Here is a 22,947-nt window from a genome sequence, read left to right on the forward strand (position 1 = left end):
CTTCCTATCAGCCAATGAGCATGCATTTATCGGACAAAGGCCTATTCGACCTCTGGTTGACCTGTTCCTTTGTGTGTGCTCTATTTCGCCTGGATATTTAGTTTCTTGATCTGTTTTAAATCTAGGTTAATGTTTTTTTTTAATGTTAGTTTATATATAAATATATATATATATATGTGTACACACATATATGCACATATATATACATACATATATGTGTGATCGTTTATATATATTCATGTTTATTTAATTTATTTATTTGTTTATTTTCTATTGTTTTTGTTAGTTTTGTGTCGTTATCCCAGAGTAAATTTTATCTTGTGAACACAGTTGTTTGCTATTTCTCTTCTACAGTTTAATAGATGTTGGGGTTCTTTAAAGTACAGGATAGCAAATTTTTCATGAAGGCATAATCTACATGGGTCGTCTAGGTTCCTACACGTGGTAGCTTGTCTTATTATTTTCCATTCGATTACTGGCGAATGTCCGTTTTCCTTGAGTTCCCAGTATTTATTCGCTAGTGTTGTTTTCATACGGTGCTTTTTATTGTTGAATGTACTTTTATGGTCATAATATCGAGTTTTGAAATTTAAGGACGTAATACCTACGCAATATTTCTTGTTATTCAGGTTTTCTTTCGCAAATATTGTGGCCTGGTAAACTACGCTTTTGATTAGACATTTATTTTGAAGTGGACAATGTGTGCGGTGTCTACAGTTGCATTTATCTTGTTCGTCATTAGTATTTTTATTTATAGTATGGTTGTTCTTCTCCGGGGTTGGTTTATTATTATTATTATTATTGTTATTGTTATTATTATTATTATTATTATTATTATTATTATTATTATTATTATTATTATTATTATTATTATTTCTGCTAGTGTTAGTTTTATTTTTGTCATGGTGTCTACTTTTTTTTATATATATTAATAAAGAAAATTGTTTAGTGTGACTTAAATCAATGTCTAAGAAAATAAAGTCTTCTATTTTTTTATCAGTATAAGCGATAAAAATGATATCACATGATTTGATATCAATTCTCTGTGGGATAAATGCAATCAAAAGAAACTGTTGGTTGCAATCATAAAATAAATAAGCAATAATTGAATTTTCAGCTCCGTTTTTTTAGTTGCTCAATAGCGAAAGAAAAAATGTTTTTGATTCATTTAATAAAACACGATATCTATGAAATGTTGACTAGGCAACATTTTCAATGACTTCCAAGATATCTCGACATGTACCCCCTCTTTCCATAGATATTAGTGTGTTCATATTATAAAAATATGCGAGTGACAGTGGTCTAGTGGTTAACGGCACGGAATGACGACTTGCGTGTTATAAGTTCTAATCTAGTTTTTTCCACTAAAACTTTCACTTAGGCTATTGGCAAGTTTCTTGTGATTCCTCTCGTAAGTGCCTGATGCCTTGAAAAATATCTGAGAAACCAATGCTAATCTTCGGATGCATATGATATAATGATGATTATAAAACTATTATGGCTTGCGGTTTTTCACTGCGTCACGAGTTATCTACAAATTTACCATTAATACTTGCAGAAGTACCTGTCGTGGACTGGGTTCAAAAGAGCTTTTAAAAATGGACTCTGATTTATATATACGGATTCAATCTCAGACTCCCATTTTTATAATCTATTTGACGATCACGCATGTGACTTAGTGAAGCCATTTTCTACAAATTTAATAATTAAAATTAAGATATCTAGCATATGAAGAGAGTTCAAAGATTAGCTATTCGAATGGTGCAGGCTATATCGCTCTATCTGCCCTATGAAAGCGGACTCAGGAAATTTAACCTTTTCTCGGTTTGAAGATTTGGTGTTAACTATTCGCCGTTGTGCTGATATTATTTCAATTAACTTCAAATCATCTCTGAAACGACTGTATCCTATTCTAAGGTGTTATTGTCTTGCTTTTTTTAAAACATATTTCTAAATGATCTAATATTAAATAATGGCTATTTGATCTCTAACCAATGAATCTGTTTTTTTTTCTGGAGCTTGCGCAACGACGACTACGTAATCTCATTTTGACTCAATAATCCTCAATAATCATTATGATATACATCATGACTTATTATTCACTTTTGCACCAACAAGAAGGTGGACACTGCAAAAAAAAAAAGAAGATTTTACCGCCAATTTCAATCAAACCAGAGGCGGAAATAAATTTAAAAAAGCAGGTAATAACGTAACAATTCTAGATTAATTTTGTGCTAGACTACTATATCTTCTTTTATAAGCACCTAAAGAAGAAAGCACAGAAAAATAAATGCATATATATATATATATATATATATATATATATATATATATATATATATATATATATATATATAAAATGTGAAAATATGCTTTTTACTCAGTTATATTTCACATATTATTTATACCAATCCTTTAATTTATAAAGCTCAATGTAATTACAGAGCATATAATAAATAAATGACAAAAGCCTATATTTCAAATTTCAAACTGTGGTCCATCTTACAATTTATTCCTTGAAGTGTGGTAGCATGCACAATTCTGGACAGCACTTGTTTCATTTATTGAATTATTATATCAAGCAAATAATACATTTTGCTCTCGACTCATCAGAAAAAAAGCACCTATCAATTCATTAAAAGAAAATAGATGCATATGGTCATAATTATAAAATCCGAAAATCAGGAGAGAAGTTGCAATTACCTTTCATGTTTTTCTTTTATTACGTCATGTTTAAATTTTAAAGCCAAAAATTAACTTGAAAATTTAAACAGGTGTTATCAAGAATGGTGCATGTCAATGTACTTAGAGGAATAAATTGTAAGATGGACAACATTTGGAATATAAGATGTTATCATATATATATATATATTATATATTACCGTTTTATCTGCTTAGTTACACATGTTTCGGTAAAGTCTGATGAAGTTATTGGATCGTTGATACAATTCGGTAACCGAAACATATGTAACCAAGCAGATAAAACGGTAATAAAAAATATATATATTTGCTCTGCAATGCTATTGAGCACTCTTTTCAGGTTTTTACTAATTACAATTTTTGCTATATATATATATATATTCTTATATTAATAAAATTTTTTCGTATATTAATAAAGAAAATGGTTTAGTGTGACTTAAATCAATGTCTAAGAGAACAAAGTCTTCTATTGTTTTATCATTATAAATGATAAAAATGCTTTTTTTATTATTTGTCAAATATATTGAATTGAATAAATCAATACTAATATTTTAGCCAACTATTGTTGATGCTTACGTTTGCTTAAATATATATTGAGTTATCTCCCTTAGATTTACTTACTTTTAGAAATGTAGATATTGCAATGTATATTTATGCTAGTTGATGCTGCTCATTGATCAACTATTCGCCTTAATGCTGATAGTATTTCAATTATCTTCATATCGTCTCTGAAACGATCGTACAATATTCTAAGTTGATATTCTCAAGATGTCTTTGAATATATCCAAATGATCTTATATTAAATAATGGCTATCTGATCTCTAACTAATGAATGTTTTTTGTGTATTTTTGTTACTCTAAAGAAAAAAAAGACTAACTTTTTATGGGGTTTGTTGTGTATTTTTAAAGTTTTAGCAGGACATAGAAACACACACACACAACTGCCCTTTATAGAATAGATTAACTAATGACGATATCTTAGATCTATACACATATTTGGTACTTGCGATAATATCCATAACGTTAACAAATAAACGCTTATTGCATTAGTTCAGTTATTATAATATAAAGTAGCAAGCAGACAGACAAACAAATATTTGGCAGGAACGTGACCTCCTTGACAGAAGTAATTAAATTGCAGCAGGTGCTTGCCACCACAGGAACATTCGGCAAACAATGCCGTCTTTTAGAGACAGTGGGGCCATTTAAGAGATGACCACTAAAGAATTGTTTTTATTGCCTGCGTTCACTGACCGACGCTTCAATGCCAAATGGGTAGTAGCCGCTGTCCGTCTTAGATAAACATATCGAATAGAAACAGTATAAACAGTGCGAACAGCTATCCTGCTGTTATACTCCGCCAACCCATCCAATCTCCAACCTGCCCTCAGCCAACCATAACAGCTTCTGTAGCGACCAGATAAGGCGGACCTCGATCCGTTCCTTGCAGAAGAAAATGCCGTTTTTAGTATTGGTTGACACAGAAATTTCAGTCGGTTCTAACCGAGTGGAATTGCCAGACTGGCGGAGCACAAACGATTGGTGTTTGGCAATTTCTCAAAAGATCGTTTGTCTCCGAGTTCCATTCGTTAGTCGCAGAAGGGATGATGGCTTGGCTGGTAAGAAAAGGGAATGGAGGCAGGAAGGGAGGATACAAATTGCAATATGAAAATGGTGCATGGCTGGTTATAATATCAGTGCCACAAGAAAGGAAAAGGATTTTATATAGGAAGATTCCATCTATAATATAAATCTCACCTGCCTGCCTGTATGTATGTATGTATGTATGTATGTATGCATGTATGTATGTATGTATATATGTATGTATGTATGTCTGCCTAACACTTTCGACACAGGCGGCGGATTTTCACAAGATCGGTATCGCTTTGAAGACCGACTCTGCGGACGACAAATATCGAAAAATTGGCGAAAATGACTGATTCCTTATGCCTTATATATGTATGTCTGTATGTATAAAATAACATAAATAAATATATATTATTTTTATACATACAAACAGTAGTGTTTCATGCTTATGCAATCATCAGTATAAGATGTGATTACTGCTGATCAGGAGATTCGACCCCAGTCACAAAGACACCCATGGCTTCGTAGGCTAGCATCTTTCCTCCAGCCCACCGGCAATTAATTCGTGAATAGAAGGAAATAAAAGAACCTTCTGTGTGTGTGTGTGTACAGAACACTCTCTACCAAATTACTCTGTCATTTGTTCGTTTACAGACTTGAAACTTGATATATGAGGTATTCGGACATGTGGAAAAAACTCAAGTTGGATTTTAGCTGAAAATAAAAGCTGCTAAGGGAAAGAATTGAAAGATTGGAACTTGGCAGACATAAGTCGAACTAATGTATATAATTTATTCATGTGAAAATATACTTTTATACGTATACTTCGGTATTGAGCACTCTTGCATTAGCCTCGTTAAAACTTTATAAGTTGCTTCACTTCTAAAAAATATTAACCTGGAATTTATATACATATATATATATATATATATATATATATATATATATAACGTAACAATATATATATATATATATATATATATATATATATATATATATATATATATATATATATATACTAGCATGGGTGCCCGGCGTTGGCCGGGTGTTTGGGGGTGTATGCTGAGCAAAAAAAAAAAAAAAAAGAAAAAGAAAACAAAGGGCAATTTTTAAAATTTTGACCCCTATTATGACCCCTTAACATTTATTGTTTTGGGCTCACATCAAGTTATTAAGTTAGATCCATGTCCAAGGAACCTATATCTAAAATTTAAAGTGTTACATGAAAAGAGCTGTCCCATTTTCATGTAAGTTAAAAATAAAAGAGAATTAGCGAAATGAAAATGATATCAGATAAAACAAGGATTGAACCCTGTAGATAAGTTTTAAAAAACAATAGGTTTAAATGGAATGTCCAGTTAAATTGTTGAGTCTATTAAAATATTTAAGAAATACAAATTTGGCTGGAAACTATTCACATTCTTAGAAAGAATGCATAATAAAAATATGGGTTACAGAATTAGACAAGTAGGTTAAATTCCTTTGTAAAAGAGAATGGAACTTTCCTGGTCGTCAGAAATCGTTTCAAAACGTGCAAATCGCGCATGTTGGAAACACGTGAATTGTGTTCACGTTGACCAGACATACGTGTGACGTTAGGGCAGAAATGATTTCTCAATATAGGAGGGTTCAAAGTTAGTTAGAAAAAGATTAGATCAGTCAGATCAGAGAAGCAGAGGAGATCAGATCGATTCTCCGTTAGAGTCAAGGCTCCCTCTGGAAGCGATAGGGTTTAGAGATAACCATGTAACAACTTTGAATCCCTGAAATACAAAATCATGTCCGACCGATCGAAGAAGAAATAAACGTATCATCATGTTTTTTTTATAACTGACGTTTTTCTGTGTTCATCATTACAACGAGAAAGGTAACGTGTTTATATTATATGTACAACTGTCAACGTAAATGTCAAACGCACTCTCGGTCTATCTATCAAGATATTCAAAAATCTCTTCTAGTTGAATTACAGGCTTGGTGCTCTTCTAGAAATCTGTACTCTGTCCGTCTCGTTATATATAAGAACTGTCTCTCTCTTTATATAAGATTTGTCTCTATATCTCAACAATATGAACACTCACAATGAATATATATATATAATATCTAGCATCTCACAACACTCAACAACATGAACACTCCTAAGACTGTCTCTATCATTCTAAGACTCTTCCTAATACGAACAGTCAACACCAAAGAATAATACATACGTCATCTTAATACCAAACATTACATAATACACGTGTTTAGACCTAAAATTGTCGGAGGAGTTTCGTAGAATTCTCAAAGGTAAAATCGTTGAACTTTGACCCCTTAACAGCAAAATTTCTGGCGAAAAACCGATCACATAGATTTTTCCAAATCTCAGTACACTGTATATCAAATTGCGAGTCTGTAGACTAAAAATTGACAGAGTTATTGCGTAGGGGAATGTACACACACAGACACGTTCACTTTTATAGATATATAGATTACGAAAGACTTGATCAGCCACAAAAAGCTATTGAATTTTGATAGTGATGATTATAATAATAATAATAATAATAATAATAATAATAATAATACACGTAATGAATTGAATTTAGAATAATAAATCTTCTGATTACCGTGGGCACGGTGCAGGTGATATTCCTTTTGTTGATTACATTTGCTCTGTATTCAATTTGAGTGGAACCATATTGGAAATGACATTGGTATTTTCGCGTGTGAGTCTGCAAAATAGTAAAAAACAAGCAGAAAAATTAAAAAAAAATCAACAACAAAATACTAAACAAAATAATCATAAAAAAAGATGAGGTAATATAAAAACAAAACAATTAATTTAAATTAAAACCAGAAAAAAGAGACAAATTGTAACAAAAAGTTTCTTTTTAAATTTGCTAAACAAGAACAACAAAAAATTCCGAATTAAAGAAAAACGATGATTTTTGATTAAAAAAATAAATAAATAAATAAATTAATAAAGTAAAGATAAAATTTTTTTTTAAAAACATCGAAAAGAATTTTTTTTTTTTATTTGAGGTGAAATTAACAATTTCTGTATGGGGAAAAAATAATTAAAAAAATGTATTTAAATACCCCGTAAAAAGATGGTATTGTGTGTGTGTTAAAGAGTCATCGTTAAAAAATTAATTAAAATTAAACTAGAAAAAAATCTAACCATTAACTCTCGTTCTCTCTACAACTATAATCCGCAAGAAGGTACGAAATAAAAACAAATTTAAATACTCAAAACCATATTAACGTTTTTCTAAAAGGAAATTCAGAAAAAAAAATAAAAAGAGAGATTTGGTTTCTAAACATTTTTTTGTTAGCCTCTGTTTTGATGGAAGCAAACGATTTAAAATTTTGATTTTTTTTAAATAGATTTTTTTTTACCAATGAGTCACCTATTATGAAGGCCAAACGCCACTCGAGGATAAGAGTCAACGAAATGAATCGATCGGCAGTTGGATGATGAAGAATAGGTGCTTATTTAGATTGGCACTTCTGGCAGCATTTAAAATTAAAGAAAATACAGAAATGTCTGTATGATGTATGCACCAGTCACGGAACGAAGATGAAAAATTCCAAAAATCACGTAATTTGATCCAGTATTTTTTTATATATATATTACTTAATTGGAATTTATTATTGAGATGAGTATTATTTATTAATGTATTTTTATTTCAAACTCTACTCCTCATCTTTTTAGTTGTTGTTTCACGACGTTTCAGCCAACTATTCCTCTGGCCTTCGTCAGGTGGTAACCGCGACGGGATAGGAACTCCAAATTTTCTAACTGCATCCTCAGCAATAACTGCTTTCCATAGTTGCTGTCGACGTTTTACCACGTTTTAGCCAAATAAGCATCTGGCCGGCTTTTAGGTAGAATTGAAATCGCTATATATCAGACAATGCTCAGCTGCAATCATAGAGATTCAACGTCTCTATCCACTGCGTCACGGACCACCTGACGAAGGCCAAAGGAATAGTTGGCCGAAATGTCGTGAAGCAACAACTAAAAATATGAGGATAGTAGTCCGCAAATAAAAATACATTAATATTTTTTTATTCAAGAAAATCAAGTTTTACTGTTTCGATGAGGGTAAAAAAAAGCTGTCTGCTCTTGTCCACCCTCGGTGGACAAGAGCAGACAGCTCAAATGCACGTGGAAACTGTTAAAATAATCACTGATTGCCTCCCCTTATTATGTTCTCTAGTAAAATATATCCGTAAAAAATAAACAAACAAAAAAACAAAAACAAATTTCTGGTTGAAACCGATCCTAAAGATTTTCCAAAATCTCAGTACCCTGTATATCAAATTTCGAGTCTGTAGACTTAAAATTAACAGAGTTATTGCGAAGGAAAATGTACACAGACACATAGACACACAGACAGACAGACAGACAGACACACAGACACGTTCACTTTTATAAATATATAGATAATAATAATAATAATAATAATAATAATATATACAGATATATATTGTGTACAGAAAGTTGTTAGATGAGACAAGTCATTGGTACCGTCGGTTTCAAACCGGATAATTAGGACTGTTTTAGATACCCAGTCAATACTCATCATGTATGGCAGCATTTAAAATTAAAAGCGATGAGTATTGGCTGAAGAGAGCTTTATATCTAAAACGGTTCTAATTATCGGGTTTGAAACAGACGCTACCAATTACTTGTCTCATGTAACAACTTTCTGTACACAAAATATAAATGCGTTCTTATTTTCAGATTTTCTTCATAATCGAGCACTCTGATGAATTTCTTTGAAAAAAAAATTAATTATATATATATATATATATTTATTTAAAGACCTGAGATTTATAAATAAACTAGCGAGGGGTACCCGGCGTTGCCCGGGTGTTTGTAGGTGTGTGTGAAAAAAACCCCGAAATGTGAAAAAAAAAACAGGTTCCCGTGAAAAAAAAAAAAAACGAAGCCTTGACGCGCAGTTGGAAAATAGTAAAGTGTGAAAAAAAAAACAGGTACGCGTTTTTGATTGACGTGACGGCGATAGGTATTCAGCAGTTATCATTTTGTGCGGGACAGTTTTTAATGAGGTCACTAAATCGGTTTGTTTGTTTTTAAAAACACGCTCCCTGTTTATTAGGGGGAGCGTCTCGTCTCGAAATGAAAGCTATCGTCTGATATGACGAAGTCGACATTGACCAAACGTTACTTAGCTTTCTAGAGACCACTGGCTTTCGGCCAGTGATTAGAATCGAGTTTCCCTTTTTGTTTATACCGAAAACCGATTGAAAGTTAATAAAATTAAATAGACAGGCGAGCTCCGTGGTTAAGTGTGAGATATTACAATTTATAGATGATATAAAAAGTTTTAAGAAGTTGTGAAGCGAGCGAGCGCTTCTCTGAAAGAAGCCTTTTGTGGACATCGAGGAAAAGCGTACATACATACATTTACGCTTTTATATATATAGATGTCTGTAAGCGATTAAGTCTTTTAGTTCGATATGAAGTCGAAGTTTCAATACAGTATGGATTCTAGAATAGACTATTTTTACATAAAATGCAGATAAAAAAGAAAAATAAGATAAAAACGAATATATATTTTAATTCAAGGCCGGTAAAAGATATAAATATATTTCATCTTAAAACAAATCAAGTCAAGGATAAAAAAAATCTGATAAATGTCGATATTATTTACTAAGGTCAAACAGAAAGATAAAAATGAAATTTAAAACGTAAGAATAAAAATTGAATAAAAAAGGAAAGAAATTCTAGTCTTTCAAGAGAAGATGAATTACCAAAGGGATGAAGATGGACATTTCCTTGGCCGTGTCCATGTCCACACATCATGTCATCACATTATGGACTGGAATCAAAACGATGGTCTGCGGAGTCGTGCAGATTTTTACAATTGCGGTATATGGACGCTTCTTGTCTGTTGGCTGGTAAAAATGCATATCCAAAATAAGCGACTAGGAAAATTATCTTCTATATCATATTATACTTGTTCCTTTCTTAGTTAGTTCGTACGTTACGCTTATACAAATTTTAAAGGCCAATCTCGTCAAATTTGGTGTTAAAAAGTCAACCTAGTAACTAGTGTTGGGACGATTAATCGGAATCGGGAATAAAAAAAAATCGGAACTTTTTGTATTATCAGAATCGGTATCGGAATTGGAAAAAAATGTGTGCCTATTTTCCGATGCCAAAAACGATTCTTTTAATTGGCTTTTTAAATTTGATTTTCTATAAAGAAAAAATATTCTCTCGCTGATATCTTCTATTTCGTTTAAATATATTGATTTTAAACTATTAGTGAAGCTAAAATCGATGGATCATCCCTCACAAATGTATTCTTACGTTCAAGAAAACATTTGCACATTTAACATGTGTTTTTACGGTAATCGTGAAAAATAACAACTTTATAGTCCAATATGTAGAGATTTATAAAGAATCTGAATCTGAATCGGTAATTGTATCGGAATCGGGAATTTAATATGGAATCAGTAATTGGATCGGAATCGAAAAAAATATTGGAATCATCCCATCCCTACTAGTGACCCTGGACAAGAATATGAGAGTAAACTCCCTTTGATGGTGCCTCGTTTTCGAATATCATTATAATAATATGTCATTGTTGTGATAATGTGAGAAAGAAACTCACAGTAATTTTGACATGCAGTGGCACTTTGCTGAGGAAAGAAGTCAGCGAAATGTTACATGTAAAAAGGGAACATTCGAAAGAAACAGGGAAAGGAAAAAAGAAGAACAGTGTCTACCAAAGGATACTGGTTGAAAGAGTAGATTAAAGATTGTCTCTTACAATGTGATTTTATTATTTGTATTGAACTATGTAGCACAATATTACTTTCTGGGTATTTATTAGTACTAATTAATTTGTCTCATTTGGATCAGTTCTGTATTTAATATACAATGGACACTAATTTCATAAAAAACATTAATATGTGCTATGTGCTATTGTTTGTTTTTGTGCCAAAAACTAATTTTTTGCACTATTCAGACAAATATCAGCTTTATTTATTTGTTGATTAACAATATTTGTCATTCTGTGGAATTTCCACTGGCCCTGCTTGTTATATATATATTTAATTATATTTAATTATATTATATTATATATATATATATATATATATATATATATATATATATATATATATATATATATACCGCTCCCCATATGGGCATACCAAATAATTATTCCCAACTTGCATTTAGGTAAAAATGCACTTCCCTAAATAATTGTCAAAACGTATCGCAAAAACAAAAACAAATAACATCTATATATATCTATCTATATCTATATTTATCTATCTATCCATCTATCTATCTATCTATCTATCTATCTATAACTATAGATATATAGATATATAAATGAATTCACAAAGACTATATATTGGTAAATATAGATTGGTTCATTTATTCAATTTCAATAAGGGAATACAAACAATTAGTTGGGGGATAGAAAGGACTCTTTATGCCAAGGTATTTCGAAGCCGAATGCTTCTCATCAGAAGAGTAGAGAAGATGCTAGGTAACATTGTGGGGATGGAGCATCTAGCGTGGGATTCATTAGGAACGAAATAGATCAATTAAAATTATAGATGATGTTGGAGGAATTATCGAAATCTAAATAAAGGAGGAGCGTATTATATATAGTGTAATGTAGAAAGGTGTATAGGGTCTTCATCATAGTCTTAAATGTATGTAGTGTACGTTTTAAGGCTTATGGGGTGGTATAGTGTGGATGGGTAATAATTCTAATTTATCGGTGTGTAAGATGTCTATTATCTATGCAGGGGCATTTTATTGACAGATGCAAGCGAGAGGACAGCCTCCTATATAAGCTCCAATTGATACTTGTCGAGCTTTATATTGTCCCGTTAAGTCTCCTCTTACAGAATTGAGCTCACTCTTTTCTTCTAACACACTAAGCTATATATATATATATATATATATACTAACAGAAGTACCCGTCGTTGACTGGGTTCAAAAACAGCCTACAGAAAATGGACTGTGATTGATGAAAGTATGATAGGTTATGAAAAAGAGGGGGTTCTAAAAAGATAGGTTTTGATACTCCAAAATTTTACCCTAAGCAAAATATGATGAAAGTAAAGATAATTTTCGCGAAAATGTATTTTTTTATATCAACTTTGTTTCCATTCGTAGCCAAGAGTGACCAACAAAATGATGTTTCCTTACAAAGAGAAAATGTTATATATATAATATTATAAATATACAAGAAATAAATGTTACCATAGTCAATAAAAGTTACTTTTATGGTAGAAAAGTTCATTAGTTTGTATTTTTAAGTAGTTTGCAAATTTTTTTTTTTTTAAATTCATGAACCGGTTTAAAAAAATCAAAATTGCAGCAACTTTGAAATGGAGAGCCCCGTTTTCAATTTGAAGGAGGGGAAACTGAGCATTCTGTGTTAACAATTTAAGAGAGTTCCGTCAACATAAGGAATATTTATAAACATATTTTAATGTTTTCCGTTATTTTGTGCTTGAGGAATATTCGATATGGCATATGTAGTTTATATAAAAATTAATTTAAGTAGTTATCGCCTCAAATTTCGTTTTAATTTCGCTGAAATTATTTCAAGTAAAGAGCATTAAAAACTATTTCAAAACAAAACAAAAACATGAACTGAACTTTTATTGACTATGGTAACATTTATTTCTATATTTATAATGTTATATATATAATAGTCGTTTGTTGGCTTTTCTGTTAAACACTCTTACGAAATATCGAAAAACAAAGAAACAAAAATAGTTTTGAAAAATAATGAAGCTTTACTTACTTAAGTAAAATTATCCGAAACAGCAAAATGGGATATTAAAAAAGTAAACACGTAATTACTTTAGAATCGATATAAATATGAATAAGAAGAAAATGGCACCCTTTTCAAACAGAACAGCTTCGTTTCAGTTTTACAGTATTGCACAGTGTAGTATTGCGCCGTCGGATTCAGAGTTGTACTATTGTAATGTAAAGAGCACGCAGAAAGGGTTGTAATCAACTGAATTCCTTCTAGTACACTGACAAAAAAGCTTAAACAGATATATAAATAAAAATAAAAAGGTTATGCAAATGTTTTTAAAAAAACATGTAATCACGTGAGCAAGATTTTTTCCTTCTTTTGACATGGTAACAAGTAACGTTCTTATTTTTTATCATTTATCTATTTTCGAAAGAGTGCAAGTGGAGAAGGAAAAAACAGAGTTATGCAAAATTTGTGTCGAGAATTGTTTAAAGTTCCAACTTTTTTTTTTTGGCTTTCACTTTAATAAGAACGTTAATTTATGAGCTGAATTTATTCGACACAATATGATTCAACTAAAAAAATAAATAAAAGCTAACGTGAATTAAGATTAAAGTTAAGGTGTTATTGTGTACCCTCACCCCTTTTAAAAAACCTTGTTAAACTTTGTGACATATTTCCATTCTATGGAGGTCAGGCGCGAACGAACACCCAATAATTTTATTATACCATATTTCTTCAAACTGAAACATAATTATCAAAGTATACTTACGAAAATAGATATGAAAAGTCTTTGTTAAAGTTTGTGCCATATTTTCATGGAATACAGGCGCGAACACAGATCCCACAATTTTATTATACCATCCCTATTTAAGTTGAAACATACTTATCAAATTTCCATACTTTGGGGGCCAGGCGCGAACGGAGACCCCACAATCTTTATGAACCACCGTCTGCCAGATCAAACATATCCATTCCTGATTCTCGATACATCTTCTATCATTATATGTAATCAATTTTTTAAAATAGTCAACCATATAGGAGCCTATTCGTGACCACACACACACACACACACACACACACACACACACACACAGACGTTCAGCTTTATATTATAGAGATGCGTGTGTTAACGTAATATGTCAATAATCAGTTACATTTGGTCCTGCAACCATTTTTATTTCATTCTGCTGGCTTGTTTTCCAGATGACTACAATATGGTCGTCTTCAAGTCCAATTTGGACAAGTTCTTGCTGAGCCTTCCTCCTAAATAATCAAATCATACCAAATTCCCACTGCAAACGATTACTACGCTGTAGTACCGATGACTACCATACATTGATTAACCTTTATCCTTGAATGGCTTTCGAGCCTTGATAATTGGTAACTTCCTTGTAGAAAATGAAATATATATATATGTAAATCCCCGAAACAGTGTTTCATGGTAAACAACTGATGATCCCTTGAAAAATACATTATTGGTACTATAGTAAATTCGAGAGCAAGTTGATGCAGTGATTGCAGGTGATTAAATAACTTACTGACTAGATGGTTTTCTAACGAATGATAAAAAATATTTTTTTGTGTAGTTTTGAAGGTTGAAAACTTCAAAGACTATATATATTTCATTAAATAATATATATATATAAATACATATATATATTATTTAATTATTTATATATATATATGTATATACATATATATATACATATATATATATACATATATATATATACATATATATATACATATATATATATATTTCATTAAATAAAATAGATGTTTTTGTCTATTAATTCTGGTTTTGATCCTTTTTACTTTCTGAATAAGTTTTCACTTCTCAGGAATTAGAAGATATAAGCGCCATATTTGTTGTAAGTTCGAGTACTTTCCAATCCTTAGGATAGATTAATCTAACTGTTTTTAAACAATTTATATTTCATTTAATGAAATATGCCTAAGAGAAAAAAAGATGCAGCATAAATATATATAAGATAAAATATACAAGCAGAGAAACCAACAGTGGAGTGTGAGGAAGGTGCACAGATGGCATAGGGCTGCAACAGAACTCTCGCAACCAGACATCATGCACATCTTTGGCATCTGCAACAGAGACTGCCGATCCTGGAAAAGCTTGCACAGCCCTAAAACTTAGGTGTGATAAGTTCGAATTCTGTTTGTTTCATAGACACATTTTCAAGAAACTTGACCTTGACTCTAACCTTTTGGAAAGAAGGTAAATAAAATAAGAAAAATGAGAACAGTAGTCCGAATAATCCAAATAATATCGAAGATATTAAGTTTTCAGGCTATTATGTATTATTTACTCCAAATTGCTTCCGTAACCTATATAGCATTCTTTTAAGCTTATACTAGCAACAGCATAAAAAATCTGTTAATAATTTTATAGCAAAATGAAATCCAAAAATTAAAAAAATAAATACGACTTAAAGCTCTGTTGAAAGTCCAATTATAAATCCAATATGGACGCCAAAGTAGCGGAAGAAGGCGGGAAAATGATTTACATTTCAATCCTAGTCAAGGTTGCAAGGATACATTTTGTTTAATCTTCGTAAAAAAGAAGGGAAACAAAAGTGGGTTCTAATGTTGTAGGAAATTAAAAAAAAAAGTCACTTAAACTGAATTTGAAAGATAAAATGAAGAAAATAAAGGGGAAAATCTTCGTCTACCATAAATGGTCACAGTTTTAGCTGCAATTTCAATCGCGTTTCAAGCTTCTCATATATATATATATATATATATATATATATATATATATATATATATATATATATATATATATGTCATGGTGATGGTATTGCTTGGCATGTTTTCAGATGTTAGTGAAGTATAAGGTTTAAAGTGACCTTGTCGGTGTGTGTGTGTGTGTGTGTGTGTGTGTGCGTGCTAAAAGTCTCTACCAAAACTCCTCCCTGAATATTTGTTCCATAGAGTTGAAGTTTGATATATAGGGTATTTGGACCTGTAGAATACTTTCGATTTTGTTTTTAACCTGTAAACATAGCTGCTAAGTAGTCAAAATTGAAAATAAACCGTTGACCTTGGCAGGATTAAATTGAATATCTTCTGAGCATGATACATGATACATTTTTAGCTTGAAATCGCTTAATTTTTGTCTTTTTTCGTCATAGCTCAGACAGTATCGACGAAGGCTGAAGTGCTAAATAATGAGTATGGTTTGAGCGCTGAATGTCTTGGTTTAAATTCCAGTAATTTCTAAAAACTTTTGAAACCATTACTATATATATATATATATATATATATATATATATATATATATATAATTTTGGCATTGGAAAATCGGCACAAATTTTTCCGATTCTGATACCTCCAAAAGTTCTGATTTTCCCAATTCCGATTAATTATCCCAACCCATATATATATATATATATATATATATATATATATATATATATATATATATATATATATATAATAAATTCCACAGCCAAACAACGTCGCAACCCACAAGAGCCATGACAATCAACGAACCGGAAGTCCAAGACTCGAGTTTCGCCCTCATTAGGTTCATTTCATAGTCGGATTTCGGCGCGGTTTGCTTGATCTGTGTTGGTTAATAGAAATTCTTGTGTGCGGGGCGTTTGCTCAGTTGGTAGAGTGTTTGCCTCGCATGCAAGAGGCTCGGGTTTCGAATCCTGAGTTCGGATGTGTCTAACTGATAGCCCAAATGAGGGCGAAACTCGAGTCTTGGACTTCCGGTTCGTTGATTGTCATGGCTCTTGTGGGCTGCGACGTTGTTTGGCTGTGGAATTTATTATATACAATCTCTCACATTCTGAAAATCATATATATATATATATATATATATATATATATATATATGAACAAATGATTAATAAAACATGTTAAAAAACAACTTGAAAAAGAGTTAAAAACATATTTAATTTTAAAAAGGAAACACAAGATAAGCGGATAATCCTTAATCTGCGGAGTTTCGAAGAAATATTCTCCTTCTCATCAGAGAGCAGGAATTAGCAAAATGCGGGATCGGATTTTGCATGTAAAAGTATTTAATGAAACGACAAGTAAGTCGCAGATCTTACTTGGATAAAAAAACAGGTGACGTAAGGGGAATAGGAAGTAAAAGAAAAAATGATAAACTCTTTTTCAAGATGTTTTTTAACATGTTTTATTAATCATTTGTTCATATTATAAGCTCTATTTCCTTTTCGGTTTTATTGAGCTTTTACATCTGGTTGATATTACTTTACTTGTAAATATTAATTCTTTAATATTTATAATATATTTTAAGTTTACCATTTTGATTACCTTGGTAAACTTATAGTAATTTTTATTTCTCTCTCTCTCTCTCTCTCTCTCTCTCTCTCTATATATATATATATATATATATATATATATATATATATATATATATATATAAATATATATAAGGCACGTAAAAACAGGATTCAAACAATTTTTGTGTAAAAGTGTGAGCTGGAATTTTTTCCACATAAAAAATCATTGGTATTTATTGGTATAGTTTTTACTTACTTCTTGTGGAAGGAAAAATCCTCTGAAGCTGAAATCTTTGGCAATTCCTTCATGCATCAGTAGCTTTGAAAACTGTTGGACTCTCGGACACTTTTGAGCTGTCTTTGGGGACTGGTCACTCTGTTAACAAAGGAAAAGGAACATCAATTATATAAGAAAAAAAATGATGATGATAACAGCATTAAAATACTTACTGTTTGGAATTTTACCTTAGTTCATTGAATTACGTTCAGTCTTTAGAAACAATGGATACCCTCTGTAAGGGTGGCATAATTCCTACTCCCACCTGTCCTGAGTTTGCACTGTTTTATTCCACTGGCAAGGAGAAATCTAGGATGACTGGAAACCATGCCAAGATAAGTGATAAATAGGGCTATGACACCAGCATATTCTTTTCATCGTTTTGACTCTGGAGTATATATCCGACACAGTTAGACACAGTTAATCAACCAAGAACCAAACCACTCTACATAAAAACATATAAGATATATACCTAAGAATAAAAAAAGGTATATACCTAAGAATCAAAACAAGGAAAAGAATATGCTGTTGTCATAGATCTAGTAATAAATACATATAGCAACAGGTATTCCGAAATGGTCACGCATTTTAGTACTGATCAGGTTCCTTCTCGCTTAACTTTGTCAATCTAATGGAAAACGGTGTGTCAACGTGATTATGCCATATATAATTGAACTACTAGCTAGAATACATAAAACTTACTTGTGACAAGTGCAAGAGATATCACCTTGGGTGCAGCGGGCATCTAGTAAGAAAGATTGATTATCAGATGTTGGGAGATTCTATTTATAAACGCTGCTGCTAAAAACTGACGAATCAAATTAAATCACGTTCTGCTACTAACCAATCAGAAACCAGAATTACTCCATAAAAATTAAACCCCTTTTTTTAGCAACCTTTCATATGTTTTCTTCGTGTCAACACGGGAAGAATCTTTTGCTCTGTAGCTACAAAATTATAAAATAAGGAACCTGTACAAACCAACTGTCTACTGAGAACCAGTCACCTCCAGGACTTGCATAGAAACCGTTGTGAAACTAAACATGGCTTCCAACTCAAGATCAGATTCCTAAACAACTATTATATAGAGAGTTGGCTGTGTTAGATATTAGGCGTAGTATATAAAATAGTTGAGAATAACAAAACATAGATGTCAGCCGGAGTCTATTTACATCATCCAATCAAAAACCCTTGTTGCCACGGTGACTTACCAAACAAACGTCTGTTTAAAATGTAAGATATCGGACAAATAAACCCACTAGCATATAAAATATTTAGTTGAGAATAATGGGAAATGAAAACTGGTGAGATTTCAACTTGATAATCCCAAGGTTAAAAACAATAGATTTTGGAATATATTAGAAACGTACATGCTATCATGAGAGAGCGTGTGATAGAGAAGAACAGAGTTCGTTTGGGGGTATCTAGTGAATGTATAAATATACGAAAATATAATTTTATGTGCAAGTTTATCAGTATTAGTTCAACAGTGCTCAGTACATAGTAAGAGCTAGGTAGTAAGTTATGAAAATATATATGGCAGTTAAGCTACACAGAATATTCTGCATTTCGTTCTCGTGAGAATACGATTGATGAATTTTCAGGAGAATGAAACATGGAATATTCTGTGTAGCTTAATTGAATATATATATTCATAACTTACTATATATATATATAATTAAGTATAACTGTGTCGGATATATACTCGAGCGTCAAAACAATGAAAAGAATATGATGATGATGTTCGTCCATTGCGAGCGAAGATGACTGTGATCATGCAATTGTTCCGTGGGTTCGAGGTTGGCTTGTTAGACCGATTCAAGCTCTGAAGTATTTCCCGCATGTTGAACACACGTGGGAATTTTTCTATAGAAGTGCTGACTTCTCTGTCTTTTCTAATGTCACGTTTCCTCCTGTGTTCTTCATTGCATGCAAATACAGCAATTGTAGCCTCTTTGTGAGTTGCGCCACGCCAGGAACATCTGTCTTGAATTAGTGGTAAACCCACGAGTTAGAATACAAATCTAACTTTTTGAGGAAGACCTTCAGATTGTGTACATATGACAAAAGGTTGAAATGCAACAGCTGAAGGGGGACGTCCACAACAGAAATCCCAAATAAGGTATATAAAGCCTTTTGACTTAAAGGAAAGTGTAGTATCTGTTATTATAGTGCACTGTCTTGAAACGCTTAGCTTTCTTCCCATTATTCTGATACTACACTTTTAAAACTGCTTCAATACCAAGACAATTTGAATTTTTGTCCAAATCCACGGTGCCCCTTTTTTGGGAGTTAGATTTTCTCCCCATTAAAACCCGACCTTGGGGAAACAAGTTGATATATTTAGATACTACACTTTTAAAACTGATTCAATACTGGAGAAATTCTAATTTTTTGTCCCAATTCAGGGCTCCTTTTCTGAGGAGATGGGTTTTCCCCAAATTAAAAACTGACCATTTGTTTAACTCTGCTGTCGTGGGGAGACAAATAAATTAAATTAGTACCCACGGAAACATTTAAAGATCAAAAAGGATCATGGCGCCTGCTTCATAACTAGGCCTGTGACAACAGAACATTCCTTTCGTTGCTTTGACTCTTGAGTGTATATCCGTTAATATCTTATATATTTTTATATAGACTGATGTGGTTCTAGGTTGATAAGCTGAGTCTAACTGTGTCAGATATACACTAGAGGGTCAAAAGAATGCTGTTGTCACATCCTTATTCATAACACTGCTATGAAATGTAGAAGTTAGAGTCACTTAAAAAATTGTTTTTATAGAAATCACTCTAGATAAAACATGAAGTCATTTAGCCGATATCGATTATTATCATAAAACTGAATAATTTTCGTTTTGTTTGGCAATAAAACGAATGAAAAATATTCAAGCGATGTCCTTAACTTCAAATCTAAGCTACACAATTCAAGAAAAGTTGAGATATCTGGCGTAGGCGTATATTTCAACTAGTACATATGTCTTTTTATGGAAATCGCTCCAGACAATGCATGAGGCCACTTGATGTAATGAGCTAAAGTCAATACCACTAGCCAATGATATAATTGATAGATTACTACTAAAAAATGCAATATATAAGAGCCAGGTACGTCCAAGGATGGAGTACTGTTGCCACATCTGGGCAGGAGCTGCTAGAAAGAACTTATCCTGCCTTGATAGAGTTCAAAATAGACTTTGTAGCCTCGTAGAGGATGCCCTTTTCTCTTCCTTGCAACCTCTTTCTCACAGAAGAGATGTTGCGAGTTTGCCTCTGCTTTATCGTTATTTTCATGGCAAGTGCTCGACTGAGCTCCAATCTATGGTTCCTCTTCGCCAAACTTTCACAAGAAACACGCGTCTAGCAGAAAACATTATCAATAATTTCCTCCACTCTTTATCTGTGCCTAAACCTAAACGTAGATTCCATGAACAAAGCTTCTTTCCTAGAACTGCACGCCTATGGAACTCTCTTCCGTTTGCCTGCTTTCCAGCTGACTACAATATGGCTGTCTTCAAGTCTAACGTAAACAAGTTTTTGACGAGCCGTTCCATATAAGTTAACACATTTACTGAATTTCCATTACTACCGATTACTATATTGTCCAATTTCTACCGTACACTCTTTAACCCTTATCCTAGAGTCGCCTCTTGGCCTTGATAAGTGGTGATGCTTATGTAAAAAAAAAATGCAATTTTCTCATTTGTCAGAAACATTACTTATGGAATGTAAGAACCAAAAAAACAAAATAAGGGAAGCAAGAATGACAAGAGCATTGGAAGTAAACCCAAAGTCCACTTTCTATTCTTCTATTTTTGAAAAGCGGTCACCTAATTTCATAATGCACCTCTGAAATAAATTCCGATCTTGCATATATGATCAAACAATTATTAATGAAAACTGCTTCTTCCTCAATTCAGATTCTGTACGTGAAACACGGTTTGTTTTGTTAGATGTGAATCATATTTTATATATGTTAGTAATTCTAGCCGTTTTATAAGACAGTAAATGGACGAAGTCACCCTGGAATCAGTGGCCGTTGATGGAACAATATACAACGCGAAGGACATATCTCTAATACACGCAAAGAATAAAATGTCTTTCTTTCATATTTATTTCTGATGCATTGTTTTTATTTTTATTCATCTTTTGTAAATTATCTCAATCTCAAACGTTGTTTTATGATTCATATATATTACGCCTGCGTGTTTCATTGTGCGGTTTGGAAGCAGTCGCTTTGGTGTGTCTAGGAATCTTTTATTTAATCAAATAAGACTAAGATTGTCATACACTAACGCCATCTTGTTATTAGGAGGGAGAAGAGGATGAGGAAGATGAGGTCGGGGAGCAAATGAAAACCAAAAAAATAAAAATATACACTTTCGGTAATAATCACGGACATCTCATAACATATTAAGATACCTTGTGAAGTTTTAATAGTTGAACCCAAATAGTATTTAAGCTGACATAGTAATCTTTGATTCTGACTAGCTAAATTTTCAGCTCATACCGTTTCATGTTTTTGGCAGTATAACAACATACTTCACTATAATTTATTATAAAAGTGGAAGGTAACGGTGGTTCAGTGGACTGGCAACACGTGCGCCTCAAGTTCGAATTCAGTTCGTTCCACAAAAATCACTTTCACTTAGGATGTTGGCAAGCTTCAAGTGATCCTTCCCATAAACCTTGATGTCTTTCTCGAAATAATTCTAACTAGTAAGATATCGGGAAACCAATGCCAACAATAGAATCTTTGGATTCATACGCTATGATGATGATGATGATGATGTTTAAAAATGACTTATCCTGGTATAGACTACTGTTTGTATGCAACATTTTAAAATAATAACTTAAAAAATATAAACCAACAAGGGGAATAACTCATTTTTAAAAGTGATGTATATAAAGATATCAGAGTCTTTAATTCAATTATGACAAAGATTTTCACACGATAACGACACCTTGTTATTAGTATTATTATTAACAGGAGGATGAAGAGGATGAAGAGGTGGAAGAGATGAGAACAAATGGTGGAAAAAAAAACGCTTTCACTCAAGCAACTCAATCCAACATATTAAATTATCTGATGATATTTTAAAAGTTTAACCTAAATAGCATCTAAGCTGAGATGTCAAAATTTGATTCTAACTAGCCAGTTTCCATTTGTCATTATTGTACCATGTAATTTGTCTTATTATTGTACTTCGCTCTCAGACAACTGGTAATATGGAAATATTTTTCATTATGAGAAAAAAAACCCCGAAATAATCAAGGGGAATAATTCTTATTGAAGAATATAGAAGCGTTTTCTCTCTTACTATTTCTTTTAGTGTATAAGTTTAAAAATTGTCAAAAACAA

General features: G+C 32.0%; 1 protein-coding gene across 4 annotated transcripts in view; it reads right to left on the reverse strand.

The window, feature by feature from the left end:
- The window catches only part of LOC145249693 (plexin-B-like), a 575,535-nt gene that overhangs the window by 84,662 nt on the left and 467,926 nt on the right, over positions 1-22,947 (reverse strand). For all 4 annotated transcript variants that reach the window (XM_080111499.1, XM_080111497.1, XM_080111498.1 and 1 more), the window contains exons 12-13: positions 17,571-17,690; positions 6,888-6,992 (exon numbers count right to left, since the gene is read on the reverse strand). In XM_080111499.1, the coding sequence (XP_079967625.1) occupies positions 6,888-6,992; positions 17,571-17,690 (225 nt within the window). The remainder of the gene's footprint in view (positions 1-6,887; positions 6,993-17,570; positions 17,691-22,947) is intronic.

The sequence above is a fragment of the Euprymna scolopes genome, chromosome 28 (assembly GCF_053919585.1).
Source record: "Euprymna scolopes isolate OS-2025 chromosome 28, ASM5391958v1, whole genome shotgun sequence".
Classification (NCBI taxonomy): Eukaryota; Metazoa; Mollusca; class Cephalopoda; order Sepiida; family Sepiolidae; genus Euprymna; species Euprymna scolopes.